This window comes from Dermacentor albipictus, chromosome 4 (assembly GCF_038994185.2).
Source record: "Dermacentor albipictus isolate Rhodes 1998 colony chromosome 4, USDA_Dalb.pri_finalv2, whole genome shotgun sequence".
Lineage (NCBI taxonomy): Eukaryota > Metazoa > Arthropoda > Arachnida > Ixodida > Ixodidae > Dermacentor > Dermacentor albipictus.
In genome coordinates this window covers 85455635-85476704 of record NC_091824.1, presented here as the reverse complement: position 1 = coordinate 85476704, position 21070 = coordinate 85455635, and the positions used below count along the sequence as shown (strand labels likewise).

Below are 21070 nucleotides of genomic sequence, written 5' to 3'. Positions count from 1 at the left end.
TTTGTGCTTTCTTACTTGTCGAAGTTTGTCTGAATTCGGTGACGCGGGTAGCTTCATTGCTTCTTAATCTGTTCAGTCAAATGTAGTGAGTTACGACCGCCAGATAATTGTGTAGTTGTTTTCGTGCGACCGCGCTGGCCGACGGGCTTGGCATCCAACAATCGGATCAGCACTCTACACCTAAAGCTTTCGTCGGCCTCCAAAGAAAGTATGTTCTGTGCAGGGATGCGATTTCGACAACCGTACGGCTGGCCTTTTCGTGCATCGCTTTCCGCGCTGAAAGCTCGAAACGCCCATCAAGTCGAATGGCAGGGCATTTGAATATATAGCTCCAAAGGTAGAACAACAAAACAAATTTCGCGCCTTCAAAAACAAAATGACGTCACATCTGCTTTTAACGGACATGGCGTCACATTATTTTTTCTTCTGCCGGAAGTGTTCCCACCACATACAGATGGCGCTAAGCCCCATGGACCGCCGATGGACCGCCATGTTTTGAACGTATGGGCTCCTATGGAAGCTTCGCTACCAGGTACATTTACCTTGGAAGTTGTACAAAAACATTTTTTTTTTCAAAAACAACTTTTCTTACCCTTGTGCCTCGGACCTCTTCGGGTCCCACGTGTGACAAAGGTAGTTCAAAGGCGCGTTACAGGCCCCAGTGCCCGCAGGGGCACGTGCCATTGAATTTGGACCCTTTCTGCACTATCTCCAGGATCGGCCCACACGATTATTTATTTTTGTCACCATCTCGGAACATTCTTTTTCCACCTCCTAGCCATAGAGTGCTTCGCTGTACAAGAAAAAAAAAAGCACCAAGTTATAGGGAGATTCAACCTCTAGTTTACCTAAATGAAGTACAATGTCTTCCCGAGAGAGTTGAGGGTGAGGATGGGTTGCGTGAACCATAAAATTTAATCAGATGTCCCCAGCGTCTCGAACGGTAGCATCTACGTCTTCAACTAAAAGCGCAGCGTCTCAACGACAGCGTCTCAAAATACTGGCTGCCACGAAGGAATAACGTAAAAATGCTCATCTTACCACCGACAGTACCACCACTGTGTATCTTACCACTGTGTCAGTACCGCCACTATGGTGGCGGTACCGGCGCATGGCGGTAGTGCCACCACAGTGGGGTGGTACTGCTAGGTCATATACCACCGATATCTATAGTCCGTTATCGCCGATACCGATACCACCGATGCCCCTGGGAACACCGGCACCACATCGACCTTCTGGACCGGCGCATACTTTTTTTAGATTGCACTATCTCCGGGATCGGTCCACGAAAGAGACTAGAAGCATATCCGACAAATAAAAGTGCTAGTAACTCGCCAAGAAAGATTTAAAACTACAGTGTGTTGAACATTACGATACTGTTTATTTCTCTCAGTCTCCGTGTCTTGGGACATGAATACCCTCTCTCACTTTTGCCACCGGGAACACGGAGTCGGAGAAAACGACGCTTAGGTTCGAGTAAACACGGCACTTGTTGTGGCCCACACAGCCCGTCCACTCAAGGAACCCCTTGAATAGGCGACCCTCCATCGTGCTTCTTGCGCGATACTCGCGCTGGCGTCAAGCGACCCTAGAGTGTACGGGGACGGCGCCACGCGAAAGTCGAGCGGTGAGCACCGGAGAAAGCAACAATCTCGGACCAATCGCGTGAGCTTATTCTTCGTTGTTTTCAAGAACGCGCACTTGCGCTTGTTAGGGAACATTTATTTCGTACTTCAGCATGAATGCGTGTATAGTGGAATGCCGTGTGTAGCTTCGGAAGATGAGAAATCGAACGCGGAATCAATGTTGAACTAATGCTTCCTCTCTTTGTGTAAGTCGGAATACTTGACAAGCGCGCACGTACGTACCAAGTTATTGAACCGATACGGCCTGGTCTCAGTACAAATACGTTCCAAGTGTTCTTATTGAACTCTAGGCCTCGTGTAACACAATAGACGCTCCATTTGGGACCTCCTCTCAATCGCACATAACTTACCCTCTTGAAATGGTATAGAATAACGCAGCACGTTTTAAATTATCTAACTACCATCGCACTAGCAGTATCACGTCGATGAAACGCACCTTTTCCTTGCAGTCACTTGGATCACGCCGCCAAGCATCTCGTCCTATGCAATTTAGCACGAGATACAGCATCATCCAGTTTTGGAAAAGCGAGTTTGTCACGACCCCGTCTTACCTTTGGGCCGGTTAAGATCATCATCATAAGATAGACGTCCCTAATTGCGGCACTAACATTTTTCCTTATTCTTTCGTCCAGTGCACGTCCAAAGACTGGAACCACATTCCTTAGAATATCGTTTCCTCTTCGACTTATGACTTGTTTTGTTCAGCGATACACAGTTATTTAAATTATGACGCGTGGAGTGAATGTTGTTCATTTTATTTTCGCCTTGTTTGTACACACTGTACTTCGCATCGTATTGATTTTTATTTATGTGACCCTTGAAAATTGCATCATCATATGTGCCTGCAGGTGCTTATACATTTGATATCATTTTTTTATTTTGTTTTGTTATTTTTGTGTACTCCACTTCCCTCTGTAAAGCTCTGTGCACTTGAGGGTAAATGAATGAATAAACAAAAATTAAATAGGGCTACATTTGCACTTTAATGTTAACTATACATGCGCGTTAGGAATAAATTAACAGACACGCTAGGCTTTCTCGTTGCCTAGTCATAAAGCAGGTCTCTATGATAATTTTAACTGAGAAAGACTACAGCGCCTTGAAATGCATGACTATGCTAAGGCCTATTTCATTACTACAACAATTTTATTTACTATAGACATTGGGCGAACAAGGCCGATAAATCTCAGGCTCGAAGCCAACGTTTCGATAGAAAAAAATGCTTACTAAGAACACAGGCTGCTATACTGAAAACTTACGTATGCTAATGGTGCAATATACGTGTCTTCGATATTATTATTACGGAATCTTTATGGAATCTTCTCTAATTCCTTAAATTTTCTGGAATTTTCTACATTTCTACATGCATATTATATATTCTGTATATATAATCACCCTGCCGATTGGCTGAGACAAGTTGCGTCTCCCTCTCCGAGCGCAGATTGATAAAAAAAAAGGCGATGACGGTTGTCAAACATTGTTTGTAGCTGTCGGTGAGGAAAGCGGCGACTGCAGAATTGTTAGAAAACCTTGTTGATATAGTAAGGTCCATTTCGTGGTTATACCGTATACGCACACAACATACATACATACATACATACATACATACATACATACATACATACATACATACATACATACATACATACATACATACATACATACATACATACATACATACATACATACATACATACATACATACATACATACATACACACACACATACACACATACATACATACATACATACATACATACATACATACATACATACATACATACATACATACATACATACATACATACATACATACATACATACATACATACATACATACATACATCCACGGCGTGCATCATAATCAGAAAGTGGTTTTGGCACCTAAAACCCCATAATTTTTTAATATACATACATACATACATACATACATACATACATACATACATACATACATACATACATACATACATACATACATACATACATACATACATACATACATACATACATACATACATACATACATACATACATACATACATACATACATACATAAATACATACACACACACACATACATACATACATACATACATACATACATACATACATACATACATACATACATACATACATACATACATACATACATACATACATACATACATACATACATACATACATACATACATACATACATACATGCATGCATGCATATTTGTGCAGTGCGGACTGTTATCGTTGTTTGCAAATTATCGCCCCTTCCAGTTGCAAAAGACGGAGGAGCTCGACGAAAGGAGATATGTTTCTATGTAGCTACTTGTTCTGCGTCTTTTTTCTTCTGCTGCAAGGTGGCTCATCACTACGGTAAGCTCTCTCTCTGAAAGGGTTCATCTGCGCGCTCGATATTTAAAGCGCATGCAGCAGCCCGTAAACGCAAAAAAACGCATTCGCTAGTTGGCCGTTCACGTGGCTTGCTTACATCAGAGCCCTTACTCTATAGGCGCTTTCTAATACCGTGTACTGCCGCCGACTTTTGGGGGAAACACCTTGCTATTGGTCTATTCTTCATAAAATTTTATTTAGTTTAAGAAGGGAGAAGGCGGTTGATTTGGGGTGCGATCTTGTACGCGTTCCAAAATAGAACGGAGGCGGTCCGTTCCACCGAGCCGCACACGGTTGGCGAGTTTGAACGGTGAAGAACGCCATGACGTCAATTGTGAAGTGATATCTGCTGTCAATCATTCCGTGTTGTCTGCTATCGGACAAACGCAACGGAACGGACCGCCAATTTCGCGGCGGAAAGAACGGACCGCCTCCGTTCGAGTTTGGAACGCGTACAAGATCGCACCCTTGATGCCTAACGTATAGATAAGTGCTGACAGATTTATCGCAGCGTTCCCGCTATAACATGACCGATACGACTTTGACCAGCTGGGCACTTGTTATCTAATTTGCGCACCGAGTACGCACTTGCATCGAGACCGCAGCGGTGACGGCATACGTAGTGCATACGTAGTTATGTGTACCGTCTGACAACTCCGGTCCCATCGGTCAGTGCTGAACTTTTGGCCCTACGAGAAAGAGAGAGAGAGAGAGAGAAAACATTTATTTCGAGGGGAAATCCTGCGGTTGCGTCGCTGGATGTCGAGTCGGTCGAATATACTTCAATTTAGGCTTCTACAGTTGTCAGCGCTTGAATGATAAGTAGATTTCCATAAAAATGTACGACCCTGAACGTGACGCATAGATAAGGCGCAAAAGCATATCTTCAACACTCGGATAACTTAACAGCACAAAAAGCCACTGCCAACTGTCTATTGAGGCAAGATGGAAGCGCACACCGCGTGCTCACCTGTAACTTTAACATAATAATAATAACGATAAAAACGGAACTATGCCTGGGACTAAGCATATTTATTATATATTGATTAGATTATTTATTACTGCATTATTAGATGCATTATTTGGCCATCTTTACTATTTGGGCTCCAAAACGACATATCGTTGGGCCTGACTAGTGCGGCAATCTATGCATCACATATTAGCGCTCCGTTGTTGCCCGTCTTCCACTTTATGGGCTCCCTTCTGCACGCACGTTCAGTTATATGGGCTCTCGCCTAAAAAAAAAAGTCGTTGACCTGTGTGAGGCGTTGCTGTTGTCAATGTGGCGTTTGCCTGTTGCCCTTCATTTCATCGCTTTGGCAGACACGCTAATGTTTTGTCATTTTGCCTTATATCGCTCTCTCTTGATTTCCGCGCCCACACTTTATATGTGTGCGGTAACGATAGAAGTGATTCGTTAGTTTTGGTTTCAGAACCAAGGTTGCAATTTTTATGAATGCCCAGAAACTTTCAGTGTCAGGGAAACTGTAGCGACGGGCTCCCCAGAACATGAAGCGCCTTTTCTTTTGATCAAACTGCTTTCTCAAAAAGCGGCCGCGTACTCGTCAGACGTTTATTTCGCCTTTATCGATACGGTGCAGAAATATACAGGGTGTTTCAGCAAACACTTTGAAAAATCTTTAAAAGTTGCCTATGGCAGGTATTACAATTCTAGTTCATGAGCTGGTCTATACTCGAAGCGGCGGACAATACTTGCACAAAATATTGAGACGCGAAATCGACTAATCAATAAAAATTCACTAATTAGGTTTTCAACTAATTACAGTATGGCCCATATTGGCATTTACAAATTATAGCCGTTAGTTCGCCAGGCGGATCCACTTGGAACGAATTTTCAAGATGACACCAGTTTCAAGATATAAATTCCCGAACTTCCCCGAGAATTACCGAGAAATGCATTGGCGTTCCAGTTAATTTGTTAACAAAACGTCATTTCATGCACTGAAGCACACAAGTAACTGGAACACCAATGCATTTCTCCGTAAAGTTCGGGAATTTATATCTCGAAACTGGTGTCGTCCTGAGAATTCGTTCCAAGTGGATCCGCCTTGCGAAGTCCACTGCTAGAATTTGTAAATTGCAATATGGGTCATAAGATAATTATGTAAAAAGTTGATGAGTGAATTCTTGTTATTTAGTCAATTTTGCATTTCATTTTTTGTGCAGGTAGTGTCCGGCGCTTCGAGTAGACCGGCTCAAACTAGAATTGAGCTATCTGCCACAGGCAACCTTTAAACGTTTTTGAAAGTGTTCGCTGAAACACCCTGTGTGTTATGTATTTCAGATTATATTATCCATCTGAGCGAAAGTGTTACATCTCCTTGATGACGACTATACTGTACCTCGTCAAGCGTATAGTAATAGCCCATTGCAATATATATGCATCGTGTGCCTGCTAGCCAGTGAAAACACAGTTTGCAGGTGCATATTCGTAAATCATTGCGCAAGAACAATTTAACACTGTATTCGTTGAATAAGTGTGATGGCAGTTAACTGCTGCTGCCGCATCGTGACAATTCTTCTATATGTTGAAGTTAAGGTTATGTACCTTCGCTGGCAAGCTTAAAGAAGTTGAAGAAAAATAAAAAAATATATATATTAAAATTGATTTCGCCGCAGGTGAGCGCCGTTATGCTCCTGCGACGAGCATGTCGTCTCCATGGTCTGCTTAAGTAACTGGTTCTTCATGTTTGTAACATATTCTTGTGTGAAATTGCGCCTTGAATGCTTAAATGTTCGCATGAAAAGCAGTGCACCGTCATCAGTGCGCTAAAGACAGTAACGTCCACACTTGTGTTTCAGAGCCTATAACCGCGAGCGGCACAGCAACATCCTTAACTCCATCTTCGAGAAGAACGCCTACGACAATAGCGTGCGGCCGCCAAGCATCAATGACACAGGTAACGAACCGAGCAAAGTTGAGAGAAACTATATGGCTACACTGAAATATGTATAACTACTCGGCTTGTTTACTATTTTCTTATAGCGCTCTTCGTTTTCGTAGGTTATTCAAGTACTATTTTGCCTTTTGCGTGCGCGTTTGGCTTTGACGCTGCCTTATAATTTTCTTGTGCAATTGCAAAACTGTGAGAAATCTCAGTTTAATCTTGTTCTATGCTTAAAGTGAGGTGTTTATGTGTAAAGTGTATTTGAACATGTTAGCGAACGCTCAGACCATGCAGAAAATTAGATATTTCATTTTATGTGCCGCTTCCTTTTCTTTATTTGCAAATTACTGCCACATGTTTGGCAGCCAGCTGCTAAATAGCTGTAAAAATACGCTTCACCCATCATCATCGTTCATTCACATAGCAAGCTAACGTAGTGCAGAAGCCGGCGACGCACGGTACTTGTTGCCATTCCGAATAAAGGAGTAAAGCAGTTCAGCTTATTTGCCAAATTTCATTCTTGAAAGCACGCGCTCAAGTTAATGTCAATCAATCAATCAATCAATCGATCGATCGATCGATCGATCGATCGATCGATCGATCAATCAATCAATCAATCAATCAATCAATCAATCAATCAATCAATCAATCAATCAATCAATCAATCAATCAATCAATCAATCAATCAATAACTCTTTTTTAAATTCGGTCTTGAAATGCGCATTGGAGAACCTGTGTAAGTGCAGTACGTGGGGGTGGCAATTAAGAAACGAAGCCGCTGTGCTCTCGACCGGTTGTATGCCTGCAGGTTGAATGCTCTCGAGAGGGAAGCGAACTTAACCTCTTGCCCTGTTCGACTGTCTCACTCCAGCATATAGTGTGCATCTCGACGCTTCACATATTATGCTGCAAGGGCAGGAATAATAAATCATATTCCAATTATATCCCTTTTCATCCTTTGCCGGTGTCCTCAGTGTCTCTCGCCACCTACATTATCACGAGAATCGCCCAGTCCGAAGCTGTGCACTATGAGATTGATAATAAAATGAAGGGAAAAGAATCACTGGAATTATGCCACTCTGTAAGGTGATAGCTAAAGCTCATACGCTCCAAGTGGTTTTGTTTCTTCTGCCAACCAACTATTGGCTCGAACTCGGGCGCCGTCGCCTGAACACGGTTCTTTTCTTTTTCTCTTCCCCCTTTACCCTTACGTGCTTCAAAAGGTCCTGTTCACGTCGAGGTGAGCATGTTCGTCCTCTCCATACCCGAGGTGTCGGAAAAGAATATGGTAAGCAAGATCTCGTTATGTTGCCTATGGTGCTACTTATGGGGATGACGGTACCGTGAAGTCCCGCTCATAGTGGTGATGATGGTCAAGGAGGCCGTGAAAATAGTTGGTGTGGCACTCACCACAGCCGCCCCTCTGCCTCCCCCCCCCCACACATACAATAAAAATAAAGAGAAAAAGAGTCCCTGGGCCAGTGCAAATCAGCGCAGAGTCACTTCGTGGCATACATGGGCAGTCCGGTTTCTATCTCGCCATCTTCGGCAGACACCCTGGCGTCACCAGCAACTCACAGAAAACAAACCCATCGGCCGCCTCCGAAATCCGGTCCCTCGTCCATCGGCTGGCTACCTTCCGGCGCCACATAAAAGCAGATGCCGCACTCCCAAAAGGTTCAATGGTGGCCTATACCGATGCGAGCTGCAAAGACAAAAAAGTGGTTACGTCCACTGTGGTGCCAGGGCACCCATCCGTAAGTGCCAGTTATGTGTACCGTCTGACAACTCCGGTCCCATCGGTCAGTGCTGAACTTTTGGCCCTACGAGAGAGAGAGAGAAAACATTTAATTCGAGGGGAAATCCTGCGGTTGCGTCGCTGGATCTCGAGTCGGTCGCAGTAATTGGGTGGCAGGGGCACGAAGGTAATGGGTGGAGATTGATGAGACGATTGGTTTTGCCCCGCTCGACTGATTAGCGCTCGAGCTAAGGCGTTTGCCCTTTCGTTCCCCTCCAATCCCGCGTGGCCCGGCGTCCGCGTGATTTGATGGGATTCTTGCAGCCTCGGGCTCGCCCTACGAGGCGCAACAAACTTGGTGATAGCTGCTTCTGCGTCGCCGCGGACATCGATCATAATAATACGCGCTGACTCCCAGGGTGTCGGGACGAATTGTTTTTCGTTCTGGTTTTAGTTTCGTTCCACTGAAAAAAGTTCCGTTCCGATTATGCTCCGGAACGAAAAGAAAAAGTGATCCGCAATGGTTTATAACGGTTTCGGTTCGCATGCAAAAATTTTCGAAGCAAAGTAACGATAAAAGCATGGTGCTTATTTTTCTAAATAAGTGAATTATGATGCCATGCTCAATGCCATGAGTCATGGCATTGAGCATGATCTCAGAAGCAGCACGTCATCGAGTGTACTCGCCGAAGTGCGAGACCGCTAGCTGTTCCGATAAAACGAACTTAAACGAACATAAACGAACGATGGAACCTCGGTAACGAAGCGTTGTTGTACCAGTAGGAAACGAAACGATAAGCGCTCCAGCGCAAAAGCCCTGGGTTTTGCTACGATGCCGATCCGCTAGTGCATCGAGCAGCAGGCTTAGATTAGTGGAGCCCTTGACCGGCTATCGCTCACACTACGCCGGCCTCAGATACGCGCTTATGCGGACCCTTAAGATACGCGCTACTTCTTACGTTGCCCGACGTCGGTTGTTTCGGATTGCCGACTGTCTCCCTGAACCGAAAACCAAACAAAAGTATTTCGGTTTCACTTCGAAACAATAGTATAAGTAACGTTTCGGTTACGCTTTCGTTCCGGTCGAAAATATCGTTTTGTTTCGTCTTTCGTTTTCGTTCCGCTCCGACGCTAGGCTGACTCCACCTCGGCCATAAAAGGGATTCGGAAGGTATACAATGCCCACCCTTTCGCAGACAAAATACACCGCGTGACTGCACGGGTGCCCGGTCAGCTTCGGGTACAGGGTTCCACGGCGCGCTATTTCTACTAACATACAAGCTGACACCGCTACCCACAGTGACCTGCCACAAACTTTGAAAGCATCTTTCCCAAGTGATCCCAAGGGTGATTTTCTCCACCGCAGGGAGATTTTCCACCGCACGACGCGAGATTTAATCCCACCGCGTGGTTCAAACCTCCCAGGTGGCCTTACCCGCCAGGAGGAGGTGGTGTTGTGGAGACTTTGTGTGGGGATAGCACTCACCCCATCAGGTACCTGTGTCTGGCCACTACACCTCCGTGGACCATTTGGGGATAGCTGCCTGTATTGCCCAGCTCAAGCGTCCGCGGCTACAATCAAACACCTGTTGTGGACATGCTCTGGCCTAAACCAGATACGACGGCACTACCTGCAAACAATGGGCCTTTATTTCACGAAACCACCAGACTATGATTCTTGGCTCTGTGGAACCAGTCATCTTGCACTATTGATGCACGTCGTTGAAACCGGCCACAGTTGTATATTTATTTATTTATACAGTTGGACAAACTATCGAAAGAATAATACCGCGTAGGAATACTACAGCGCCAGCAGTGGGGTTGCTACCTGCAATTTATGCTCTTTTGGTTACCCGTTCAATTTAGCAGGTTGTTTCAGAGGGCTAAATAAGAAGTCTTTTGGGACCTGTGTGGAAATATACTAAAAGGTATTAAGATGTTCTACATAGCACAGACTTTTGACCGGCAATGTATTGAGTGCACTTCTGTTCTGCAGATTAAAGAAATAAATTACGTCATAAAACCTATACTTATAATATCGATTTATTGGTATCTCTCTTAAGCACACAGAAATTTTAACGAAATATCGCATGATGTTCAACGGTATTCTTGATTTCCAAGTTAAAAAAAAATATTTAGCCAACTCCATTCTACGGCCATCGGGTAAACATTGTTTATATATATATATATATATATATATATATATATATATATATATATATATATATATATATATATATATATATATATATCTGTGTCGTATATTTCTCTGCGCATATACCTTTTATCATCTTTTTTTTTAACATCCTGAGGCCTTGTTGTTGTTAGTGTCGGTAATGTTTCATACGCGTACACGGATCTGGACTATAGTAAACCCTCCCTGTTCAAATGCAGATATATCCAGCGCTGCGCTTTGGTGTGTCCCGTTATATTTCGAAGAATTTGCGCACCACCTTGAGTGTAGCGGTAGCGCAGTAGAAGCACTACTACGCGAGTAGTAGCTGTGTTATAACTACTCGCGGCGCTCCTTCCAGGACTACACGATTCAGGCGTACTTCAGGCAGAGCTGGCTCGACCCGCGGCTGGCGTTCGACGACCGCGCCGGCGACGTCCAGTATGTCACCCTCTACGACGCCGAGAAGATCTGGACGCCAGACGCGTTCTTTTCCAACGAGAAAGAAGGCCACTTTCACAATGTGCCCCGGCCCAATTTATTCGTCCGCATCTTCCCGACGGGACGGGTTTTGTACAGCGCGAGGTAGGTGCGACACTCCTGTAAGATGTAGAAAAAAGAAGGCCTGTAACATGTGTTTATAGGTTCCGAGTAACTTCGGTTGTTACACGGTCGAGTTTGAGGTGGTTCGTATAGTTAAATCAGCGGTGTTCTTAGCCTATTTGACTTCTCGATTCTCAAGTTGTGCGTAGATCTGTCCACAGACAATCACTGGCAGAACGTTTGTCAAATTTCGGCGGTCAACCACTGCCGGACCTCTGTCGTCGGCGAGCTTTAGTAAAGGCTATCAAAACAAATTCCTGCACGAAAGTGGCCTTGATTTGAGACTTTCAATAGACTTCGTAGACTTCGCCGTGTGTTGTTTATCGAGACCTCCTCTTCTTTGCCCTCTCATGTTACTCCCGTTCGTCTTTCCCAATACGTTGTTTTCCCCGCCTCTTATGTTGTGCAGATCAAACATATGGCAGTAGCCCAATAACAAAGTTTTACTGGAACCAACAAAGAAAAACAGTGCACCTCATTAAGTATCAAGGCGAATAGATCATGATTTACACATTCGAGGGTGCAATTCAGGTCGACCTCTCAGCTCTTACGTCATGATAAATGTATCTCTTTCTCTCTATCTCATAATTCTCAGTACTACATCGCTTAGCAAATCACAGGTCGTCCTTCTTAAATAAGCCCAATTTTATGCCACCATTCTTAGAGTAGTAAATAGCTATTAACAAGGCATTAACAAGCACAGAAAGCTCTCTTATCTCTCTCTGTTATTTTGTTTTACATGCCTTCCAATAAATTTTTCTAACTAAAGATACGGAGGACAAGGCAAACTACGAGATGTTACCTTCGTAATATTTTCGTTAACTACCATAAAAAGCGAATTATAGTAGTATGCGTTAAAGGGGACAGGAAACAGGACGAAGGTTGGGCAGTAGGACACGGTAACTGTCCTTCTTTATATGTGGAGCTTTTGATTTCGGATCGCCAAGATGTCTCTCAGAAAGATCGCTAACTGCTGCGCGGGCGAAGCAGATGGCAGTAGCCTAATAGACTGGAACCAACAAGATCGAAACCCAAAAATAACGTCATTATGTATTAATGCGTACTAATCATGATTTGAACATTCGTAGTTGCATGTTTAGGAGAAAAATGTTTACAAACTCATTTTTATTTCGAGTTGTTGGACAAGCCAACTTAGAAGCAACTGCGGTTTTTTATCGAACGCGTGTTTTATTCAGTGTTGTGACCCCTGTGCTTAAACGCCATCGGACACTGTGAGGTGAACACCGAATGAAGTAACTAAAGAATAAAGAAGACATGTGATACCACACCAGCACTACACTCCCGTTCGTTTTGTCGCGCCCAGCATACGTTGGGCCAGAAGGCAATTTACTACCGAAATTGTATTCTCGCATGAATACGGATATTATTTTGTCGGCCCCGCAAATAAGCAATCAGTAACTTTCATTTCACTCGTCAGTGATGCATATACAGAGCCCGATTCCGCGAACACTCTTCGAGTTACAATGGTCACTGGCACCACAGTCAACGGCGGTCGGGTTTGCGCCCAAATGGAGGTAGCAAAGATAAGAGGCGCTTTCGGATTGTACAATTTTTTTAGTCGTTCTAGAATTGTAAGGCCCAACGGTGGTACTGTCACCAGTCGTTATTTATTACCGCTTGGCCCAACTTTCGCCCCCTAACACTCGCTGTATCAGCACAGCGGTGAACGTTCACCGATATGTGTAGGGGACGTGCAATTCTCCATGCAGTGTTGTTTGTCGCTCAGTGTTCGCTTTCAAGCAGCACGCTTAAGCCGCACAACACAATTAACGACGAAGCGAGAAACTCAAATGTACCAACTTCGCTGTGCCCTTGATTACGACGTTAGCGCGCTGAATTCGCGGTATACTGTTGACTATATGCGTTCAGTCTTCGTTTCCATTCCACCAGACTCACGCTGAAGCTGTCGTGCCCGATGGATCTGAAGAGGTATCCCTTTGACGTGCAGGTGTGTTCAGTCATCATGCCAAGCTGTGAGTATACTGTCGCATTTCCTGGCCTACTTGGGTCTTACGCCCTCAATGTAGAAATGCTTTCTGTAGGACGAGCTTTACATGCGTGTGAGATGACCCTGATCTCTAGTGACTGCTCTGTGAGAGCACGCGGTGAATGCGTGCACACATTCCCCGCGGCTAGCTTCCTCGCCTTTCTTCGTCTCATTCTATCGTACTTCTATTCTACTCCCTCAGTGTAGGGTAGCCAACCAGACGCTATTCTGGTCAACATCCGTGCATTCTCTGTTCCCTTTTGAAGAAGGCGAAAAGCTGTCTGTGGTGCTTTGGCGCACTTCCGGGGTTGGCCGACGCGAAAAGGAGTGCTCGCAGTGCGGGGCACGTTCGTTGGCAAACTACAGCGGTCCCAGCTTCTGGAGACGCACGTCCTGTTCGCCTATACTACCGCCCGAGATGCACTGGTTCACGGTTCTGTTCTCCACGGAATTGCGCGATGAAACGAGAAGGGCTAACTAAATACCCTCACCGCAACAAGCACGCCGTTCCTTCATAAAGCAAACAGCTTTCTTGGAGCGTTCGGCTATTCGTTTACGTTGACAATCATCGTCATCGATGGTTTCTGCACAAGTTTTGTTTCTCTCTTTCTCTCTCTTTTAGTTCCCGGGGTTCTAGTATCGTTTTGTTTGTGCCTGTTGCACAAGGAGGATATGTTGCCATAACAATGCACATAAATTTCCCACAATGTTAAGCACAACAATCAAATCGTCACCGACGCATACAAACTCATGTACGAAGAAGGCTTTTCGGAGTGAAACTTAAAAAGAGAAATAAAATAAGTTGATGAACACAGGAAGTATACTAAAAGTCTGCCACAATTTATGCGCATATACAGATTGACGACCTTCGCATGCAAAACATTGTCATTGCATTTTTGGATTTATTTCGTGTCACTGCGAAGTTGTACCTCGAAATGACTTACAATTAAGTTCGCATTACGTCTGTCGGCCCGATGTAGTGTACCATAAGCAACTTTCTTTTCTCAACGTGGCCATTACATGCTGAAGCTCTGTGATGAATCATAGGTACGACATTCTGTGAGATTGTGAAGACGATCGGCACCGGCCATCCGCCTTGATTGAAGAGAGCCACTGAGACAATTTAAGCGGGTTATATGTTTCGCTCTCAGAATTCCATTTTTGTTTCGTTGGCTGATAAAGAAAAGATAAAGACGAGAAAATGAAGGCGAGGAAAATAATGAATACAGAGATTTGAAGGTATGCATTACCAGTCTAAAGTGGTTTAGGGCCGCTCTTTAGGGTCCCTTAATGTAGGGTTTGTCGAGCTACAATGTCGCTGCGCTTTGTGACGTTTGTGGGTTCACACTGTGCGATGACCGTGCTGTAACTTCGGCAGAGACGTGATGCATGCGGTTACCATGGTAAACGGAAACGCTCCGTGGAAGGCATTTTGACCATGCGCTGACGTCTGTTCCCCCCCGCGCGCCATCCCTAAAAATGATATATTATGCAGGCTTTTATTACAGCTGATTGAACGGGGCAGGAAGGTGCGTCCGTTTGGCTTCATCGCTTTTGCAGCCAAACTCCACTGCGCGTCTCTGGGAAGTCTCTACGCGCGAGCGGCGCAGGCGCGTCGATATCGTGATAGGCACATGGCGGTGGCGGTGCTGCTCCGCTGTACGGTCGCGCGCATTTCGCGCCCCTTAAGGCCGATCCACACGACGGACCAAATTGCTCTTTTGGACCGTGGTCCGCGCATCACGTGATAGTACGTCACCAGTTCGTGCGTACCGCAGTTGGCCCGCGCGAGACCGCAGCCCTCGCAGTCCAACAAATCGCCGAGGCTTTTCCCGATTCCGTTTTGGTGGCGGACCGCATGCAAACCGCAGCGATTTTGGCGTAGCCAACGAATGTTGTCCGGCAACAGAGTGTCTTCAGCCAAATCCAATCTAGTTTTCGGCTCAGCAAAAGCCAGTCAAGCCAGTCGTTTCATGTCCGCCGTTCCGCCTACACGTGCGTGCAGCAGATATATTTTTTAAACACCGTGTCCTCTTAGAGTGACGAGGAGGTTTTTTTTTTTCATTTTGTATACCTCGTTGAGCAGTTCCCGGCTTTGTGGGACTCGAGCCGGAATGATAACAATGATAACACTCTGGCCGAGAGTGTAGCTGGTTGGTCCGCTCTGCCGTCTGCTATGGCGTTCCGCCGTGTGGATGTGCTCTGCGCCGGACCGGACCGCGGCGGACCGTGACGTCGCATCACGTGACCGATCGGCCCGCGGTCTTGGTCCGTCGTGTGGATCGGCCTTTATCGGCTGTCGGTGTGGCGGCGAGAACGGGTATTCGCTTACCATCCTGACGCTCCGGGTTCGATTCCTCGCAGGGGCTAGGTTTTCCTGATTCTCTCAACGCGGTCAACGTACTGAGGCCACAGACCAAAGCTAGGTGGTGTAGCCAAAGAAATTCATCCGTGTACACGTTGTCTTTCTTCTTGTAGCATCATTCACCATCCTGAGCTTATTTTTGTCCACTGCAGCACGAATGTTTCTCCCAGCGATCTCCGAATGTCACTGTCTTGAGCCAGCTGACCTTACCTTATGGCTGCAAATTTTTTAATTTCATCACGCCAACTTTTATTCTCCGCCGTTTTCGACTGCGCTTCCCTAATTCTCTCACTACTCATTCTGCAATTCTAATAGACCACCGGTCATCCGCCCTGCGTACTACATGCCCTGATTGCTATAGCATTAAAAGATATCTAACAGCTATGGTGTTTCTTGCATGCGGCTGTCCGCCTCGTTTTGAAAGAATATGCATTCGCGATACGTACGCTTCAATCTCGCGCGGCGTATAACTATCGCCAAGAACTCGATCGACCATGCCACTGGCGCGAGCCCCTGCACGGGCTCAGTTATTATTAAACTTAACGTCCAGAAACAACACAGTGGGTTATGAATCGCGAGGGACACCAAAGCGGATGACTCCGGATAAATTTCGACCAGCTGGAGTCCTTAACGTCCACCCAAAATGACCTTTTATTTGCATTCCGGCTCTGTCGGGATGTGGTCGTTAAGGTCTGAAACCAAACCCGCTCACCATGCGATAGTTCTAAGGCCTAAGCAAGGAGATAAAACTTCTGTCTCTTGAATTAAACCTCAGTAAATTTAATGAGTGTACTTTGTTGGTTAGCAACGGTTAATGCGTTTGTGTTCTTGAATGGCAGACAAATATACGATGGATGACATTGTGTTCGCCTTCAAACTGCACCAGCCTATGGGCTTCGACGATGGCCTTCTCATCAGGAACTACAAACTGACTAGCCACGTGCTGGGAAGTTGCAAGAGCCGAACGATCACAGGTACGTGGCATTTATTTGGCACGTTCATTGGGTGCGGCAGTGTTGGTTTGATCTTCTGCTCCCGACACCCCCGTTGTAGGCATTTTCTCGGCAAGTTTATTAGAATGTTCCCCCACCTACCGGCCATGGTCAAGAGCTGCGTTGCCTATTACCTCAACATTAAGAAGAAAAAAGAAAACAGAAAAATAATGCGAGCTTCACCACCTCGGAGGCCGAACTCGTGCGCATCTAGACCAGGTACACATGTGAACGCGCACTTGACGCCAAGTGTCCTGTCACATCTGTTTACGTCCGCTATTCGTAATGGATCGCGAGTATAAGCCCAAATGGCCACCCTAGTGAAGTACATTCCCACTGGAAACAAGATCTTCAAGCATCATTCAAATTACGAAACTTAATCGCACGCTTGATCGCTTTAACATAGGTATGCCTTATCGATGAGAAGCATACCGAGGGATTGTGCTTCGGAATGAAAGAAGGCAACAGCCTCTGCCCCTCGTGAGCGACAGAGACGCCCGTCAGTCGAGCTTCCACCTCGCAGGTGACTACTCCTGCCTTCGGGTGGAGATCTGGTTCCAGCGTCTATCGCGCAGCTTCGACGTGCTGGTGTTCATCCCGTGCGCCATGTACGTTCTCCTGTCCTGGATCCCGCTCTGGCTGGACAACACCGGTGCAGCCACGCGAACGCGCCTGGCGGTTCCTGCTCTGGTGCTGGTCGCCATGGGCTCGACGGTGTCTAGACTCCGGGAGTCCGTGTTCCCTCGCGCCAGCTACACCATGGCCGTGGACGTGTGGACCTCAGTGACATTCGCCTTCGTGGTCGCCCTCTGGATCGAAGTGGCGATCGTCGAGCTCATCGTTCGCTGTTGTCAAGGCGGAACCGGGAAGACGGCGGCTCTGGTGCCCAAAGTCGATGACAAAAACTTCGGTGAAGCGGATGCCCTTGAACTTGTGGTTAGCGGAACGCTAGTTTTGTTTTACTATATTTTGTTAGTGCACGGAATGCCTAAGACAATTTTGAGGATGCGCTGGAGCACTGGCATCGTTGACCTGTAGGAGTTTCTTAACCGCAGTAACCGGTTCATGGCCTTCCGAGTGTTTAGACCGCGTGAACACAGCCTTGTATAACGTTCAGGGTTTCAAAAACGCGTTATCAGGGCCTAACCACCTGCAAATGTGCAAAGAATTATCGTACTACAGCTCGAGGTGGCAGCGTCCATTAAGTGATACTACAGAATTGTTTATGAAGTGACATAGGAGGTTAGTTTGAACCAAGATTTTGCGGTCTTACGCTTATCGGGAAATGTCACGAATATTGCACAGTTTAACGTGTGTGTCGCCCAAAACGGTCAGTTCTTTTGCTTTTCAGAAACAGGGCGAGCACAACTTTACGCCACTTATCGGGAATCGAGCTTTGAACCCTTCGATTCCGAGAACGCTGCTGCGCAAACTACTGACGTACGAGATTCGACAGTCAACGGGCTTTTTGCTATTCCGTTGGAAGCGTCTGCGGAACGGCCTGCGGCAACAAGACATTATTGCATTCTCGCTACGAGGGGCCTGTCTATAGAAACTACACAGAAACTATACAGCGAGAAAGTGTACAAAGTTTCTAAAAAAGGAAAAGAAAGTTATAAAGTTTCTTTAGAAAATTTTCGCCACACCTATTGTTGCAGGAAGGTGCGAAGAGTGGCGCGAAGAACGGGCCAGCGCGGCACAACGACCAAGGAACCAAAGCACCAACGACCTGGCAGACTCCTGTCCGGAACTGGCTGAAGGCGCCGCGATCGACTGCAGACAAAGTGGACCTCGCCTCTCGCATTGTGTTTCCGGTGGCGTTCTTGCTTTTCGTGGTGATCTACATCCGGAACTACGCGGTCAAGGCGGGCGCTCACGAGGACTGGATCTGACACCGCGCGTCACGCTGATGGAACCTGCGCGAACCGGCGGCGGTGCTTGCCATCCATTCATAGCACGCTGGCAGAGTGATCCGCCGGCTTCAGTATAGAGCGCACGCCTTGTAACTTCGCACCTGGAGCGAGCTTTAGACTAAGAGACCATGAGCGCTGCTGAGATGCTGCCCTTGTACACTCAGCTGCATGTACGGAATGCTTGTGCATTATTTCTTCAGACGCACTGACAAACACCTTTTTGTAAGTGGGTTGTTACTTTTCTCTTGTGATTAAAAAAAAGGGGGATAAATAAACATATGAGCAGTTACTATCACTGAGGGGTGCCAGAATGCTTTCTTTCCTTAGTTCGCGCATGCGCAATGTGTACTTGCTTGTCACGTCCCAATGACGACAAGCAGGCAGGAAAACAGACACCCGAAAACACACGTAATCAGTGACCGGCCGAGAACGGAGTAGGAGGAATAAACTTTTACTTTCGAAACAGTATCCCGGGGTAGGCCCCGGTTCTACTCTCGGTGGGAGGTCTCCTCATTCCAGGAACCCTCTGGCCTTCGCTGCCTCCTTGGCCCTGGCGACGAGGCGTCGTTGTTGTTCCAGGTCCCCGGAGACGAGCTTGGCCTCCCACGTTTCTATGAGGTCTTCGCTTTCTTGTCTGGCGTTACAACAGTCTCGCGGTGAAGGCAATGCGTCTTTGTCTACATGCCATGGACATTCGAGGATCAGGTGCGCTAAGGTGTCCGGTACGCCGCAAATTGGGCAGTGGTATCCTCGTAGCGTTGGGTATAGAGGTGAAAAAAAAAAGCGTGCTACGCTTCTTCAGTGTTTACCCGGTGGTCTTACGGATGTCGCAGGCACGAAAAGTGGATGTACCAGTGGTTCAAAACAAGAAAGAAACGTGTTGCTATCGCGCGCATTAGTCGTTATTATCGACAGGCTTGAGGATAACGAAGACAGCTCACGGCAAATACGCACCGCTCTACGGGGGTTTTAAGAGCGTCTGAGTATAGAGGAGGAGCGGAGGCGCCTCCGCCTCCCTATTTCCGCGCTAGCTTGCTGTGACGTCACTGATTTTGACAAAGTCTGTTCGGACCGAGTGAATTTCTTGTCGGTATATATGGACTGCGCTGTGTCCTAAACATGGCAGATACTTAGCAACTTTCTAGAACGTTTACTAAACCACAGCGGTCTAAATACAAGAATATTCTTTGAAATCCGTGACGCCGCGCTGATATACCGGCTCTGGGCTTTCGGTGTGAAGCTCAAAAAACGGAAACGTTGACCGTCTTTTTTTTCTTCTAGTACTCAGCCTACTACCGTGAAATTAACGAAAATGAAGTTCTGGAAATCATTTTTTTAGTTAAGACTGATTTGGTGTTTCCTTCTTGTGTCGTCCCTTTAACTTCCAGACCGGGAGACAGATAAGCTGTTAAAATTGTTAAAAGATGTCCGTGACTTGGAAGTGCCGGGAGTGCAACCCTAAGGAAAGGATACGCTGGCAAGATAGATGGCAATTATCGTTGTGGGACAAGATACGCCTCAAACGGTGCAAACCCCCCCTTTTTTTTAGAGTGTACGTTTACGAGTATTCCGCGCAGCTTATTTCGAGTGCAGACAGGAAACACCCACTTTACTCTTCTGGAATGTGCTACAGACGTTTCAAAGCTACGGCTTGGTTAAGTGCGTCGACTGAGTCGCGGTTGCTGCAACGGCTGTGAAAGGAGTCGTGGCCACAACGTTTCCCTCGTCTCGCGAAGCAACGTATACGTGGCCCGTTCGTCGTTTCTAAGCCCGCTGCATCTCCAGTTCGTCCGAAAGCGGGACGTGCAGTGTACACCCGCAAGTCCTTCGCGCTACGGAGACGTAGCTGAAGTGGTCTTAACTAACACGTTGCCGTACTCCGTCAAGCTCGTATTTGTATATATATATATATATTATATATATATATATATATATATATATATATATATATATATATATATATATATATATATATATATATTTGCAGCCTGCATGCCCGTTTAGAAGGCCCATATATTTTCAAAATTGTTTCTCACATCTGTCGACGCATGGCCTCTTGAGGCAACGGGTGTCGGCATGGAAAGGAAAAAATAACAAATACATAAATGAAAAATAAAATGAAAGCGCCCGCGTGCAACCGTGGCGGCGCCTTTCTTATATAAATTCATTGCTCCACGGCTTCCGGCAGTGTATTCTTTTACGAGACCAATTCTTGAACTTGCTAAATTGCTTCATTTTGGTTTATATTTGCGGTGGGGTTTCCAGTTTGATATATTTACTGCGCTCTTAAAAAAATATTAACGCGCGTGTGTAGCCGAAGGGATCTTAATAAAA

The 21070-nt window shown here is 46.0% G+C and overlaps 1 protein-coding gene across 1 annotated transcript; it reads left to right on the top strand.

The window, feature by feature from the left end:
• Positions 1-1613: 1613 nt before the first annotated feature.
• On the top strand, positions 1614-19031 carry LOC135901194 (glutamate-gated chloride channel-like). Its single transcript, XM_065430879.1, has 9 exons — positions 1614-1665; positions 3919-4017; positions 6859-6956; positions 8168-8232; positions 11217-11440; positions 13370-13452; positions 16671-16805; positions 17347-17759; positions 18482-19031. Exons 2-9 carry the CDS (start codon positions 3953-3955, stop codon positions 18713-18715), a joined length of 1317 nt encoding a protein of 438 aa, XP_065286951.1. The 5' UTR covers positions 1614-1665; positions 3919-3952; the 3' UTR covers positions 18716-19031.
• Positions 19032-21070: the final 2039 nt, after the last annotated feature.

Coding starts and splice junctions, on each gene's coding strand:
- LOC135901194 (XM_065430879.1), top strand. CDS start 3,953: ATGTTTCTATGTAGCTACTTGTTCTGCGTCTTTTTTCTTCTGCTGCAA. Junction 11,441..13,369: donor CGGGTTTTGTACAGCGCGAG/GTAGGTGCGACA, acceptor CCATTCCACCAG/ACTCACGCTGAAGCTGTCGT. Junction 13,453..16,670: donor TTCAGTCATCATGCCAAGCT/GTGAGTATACTG, acceptor CTTGAATGGCAG/ACAAATATACGATGGATGAC.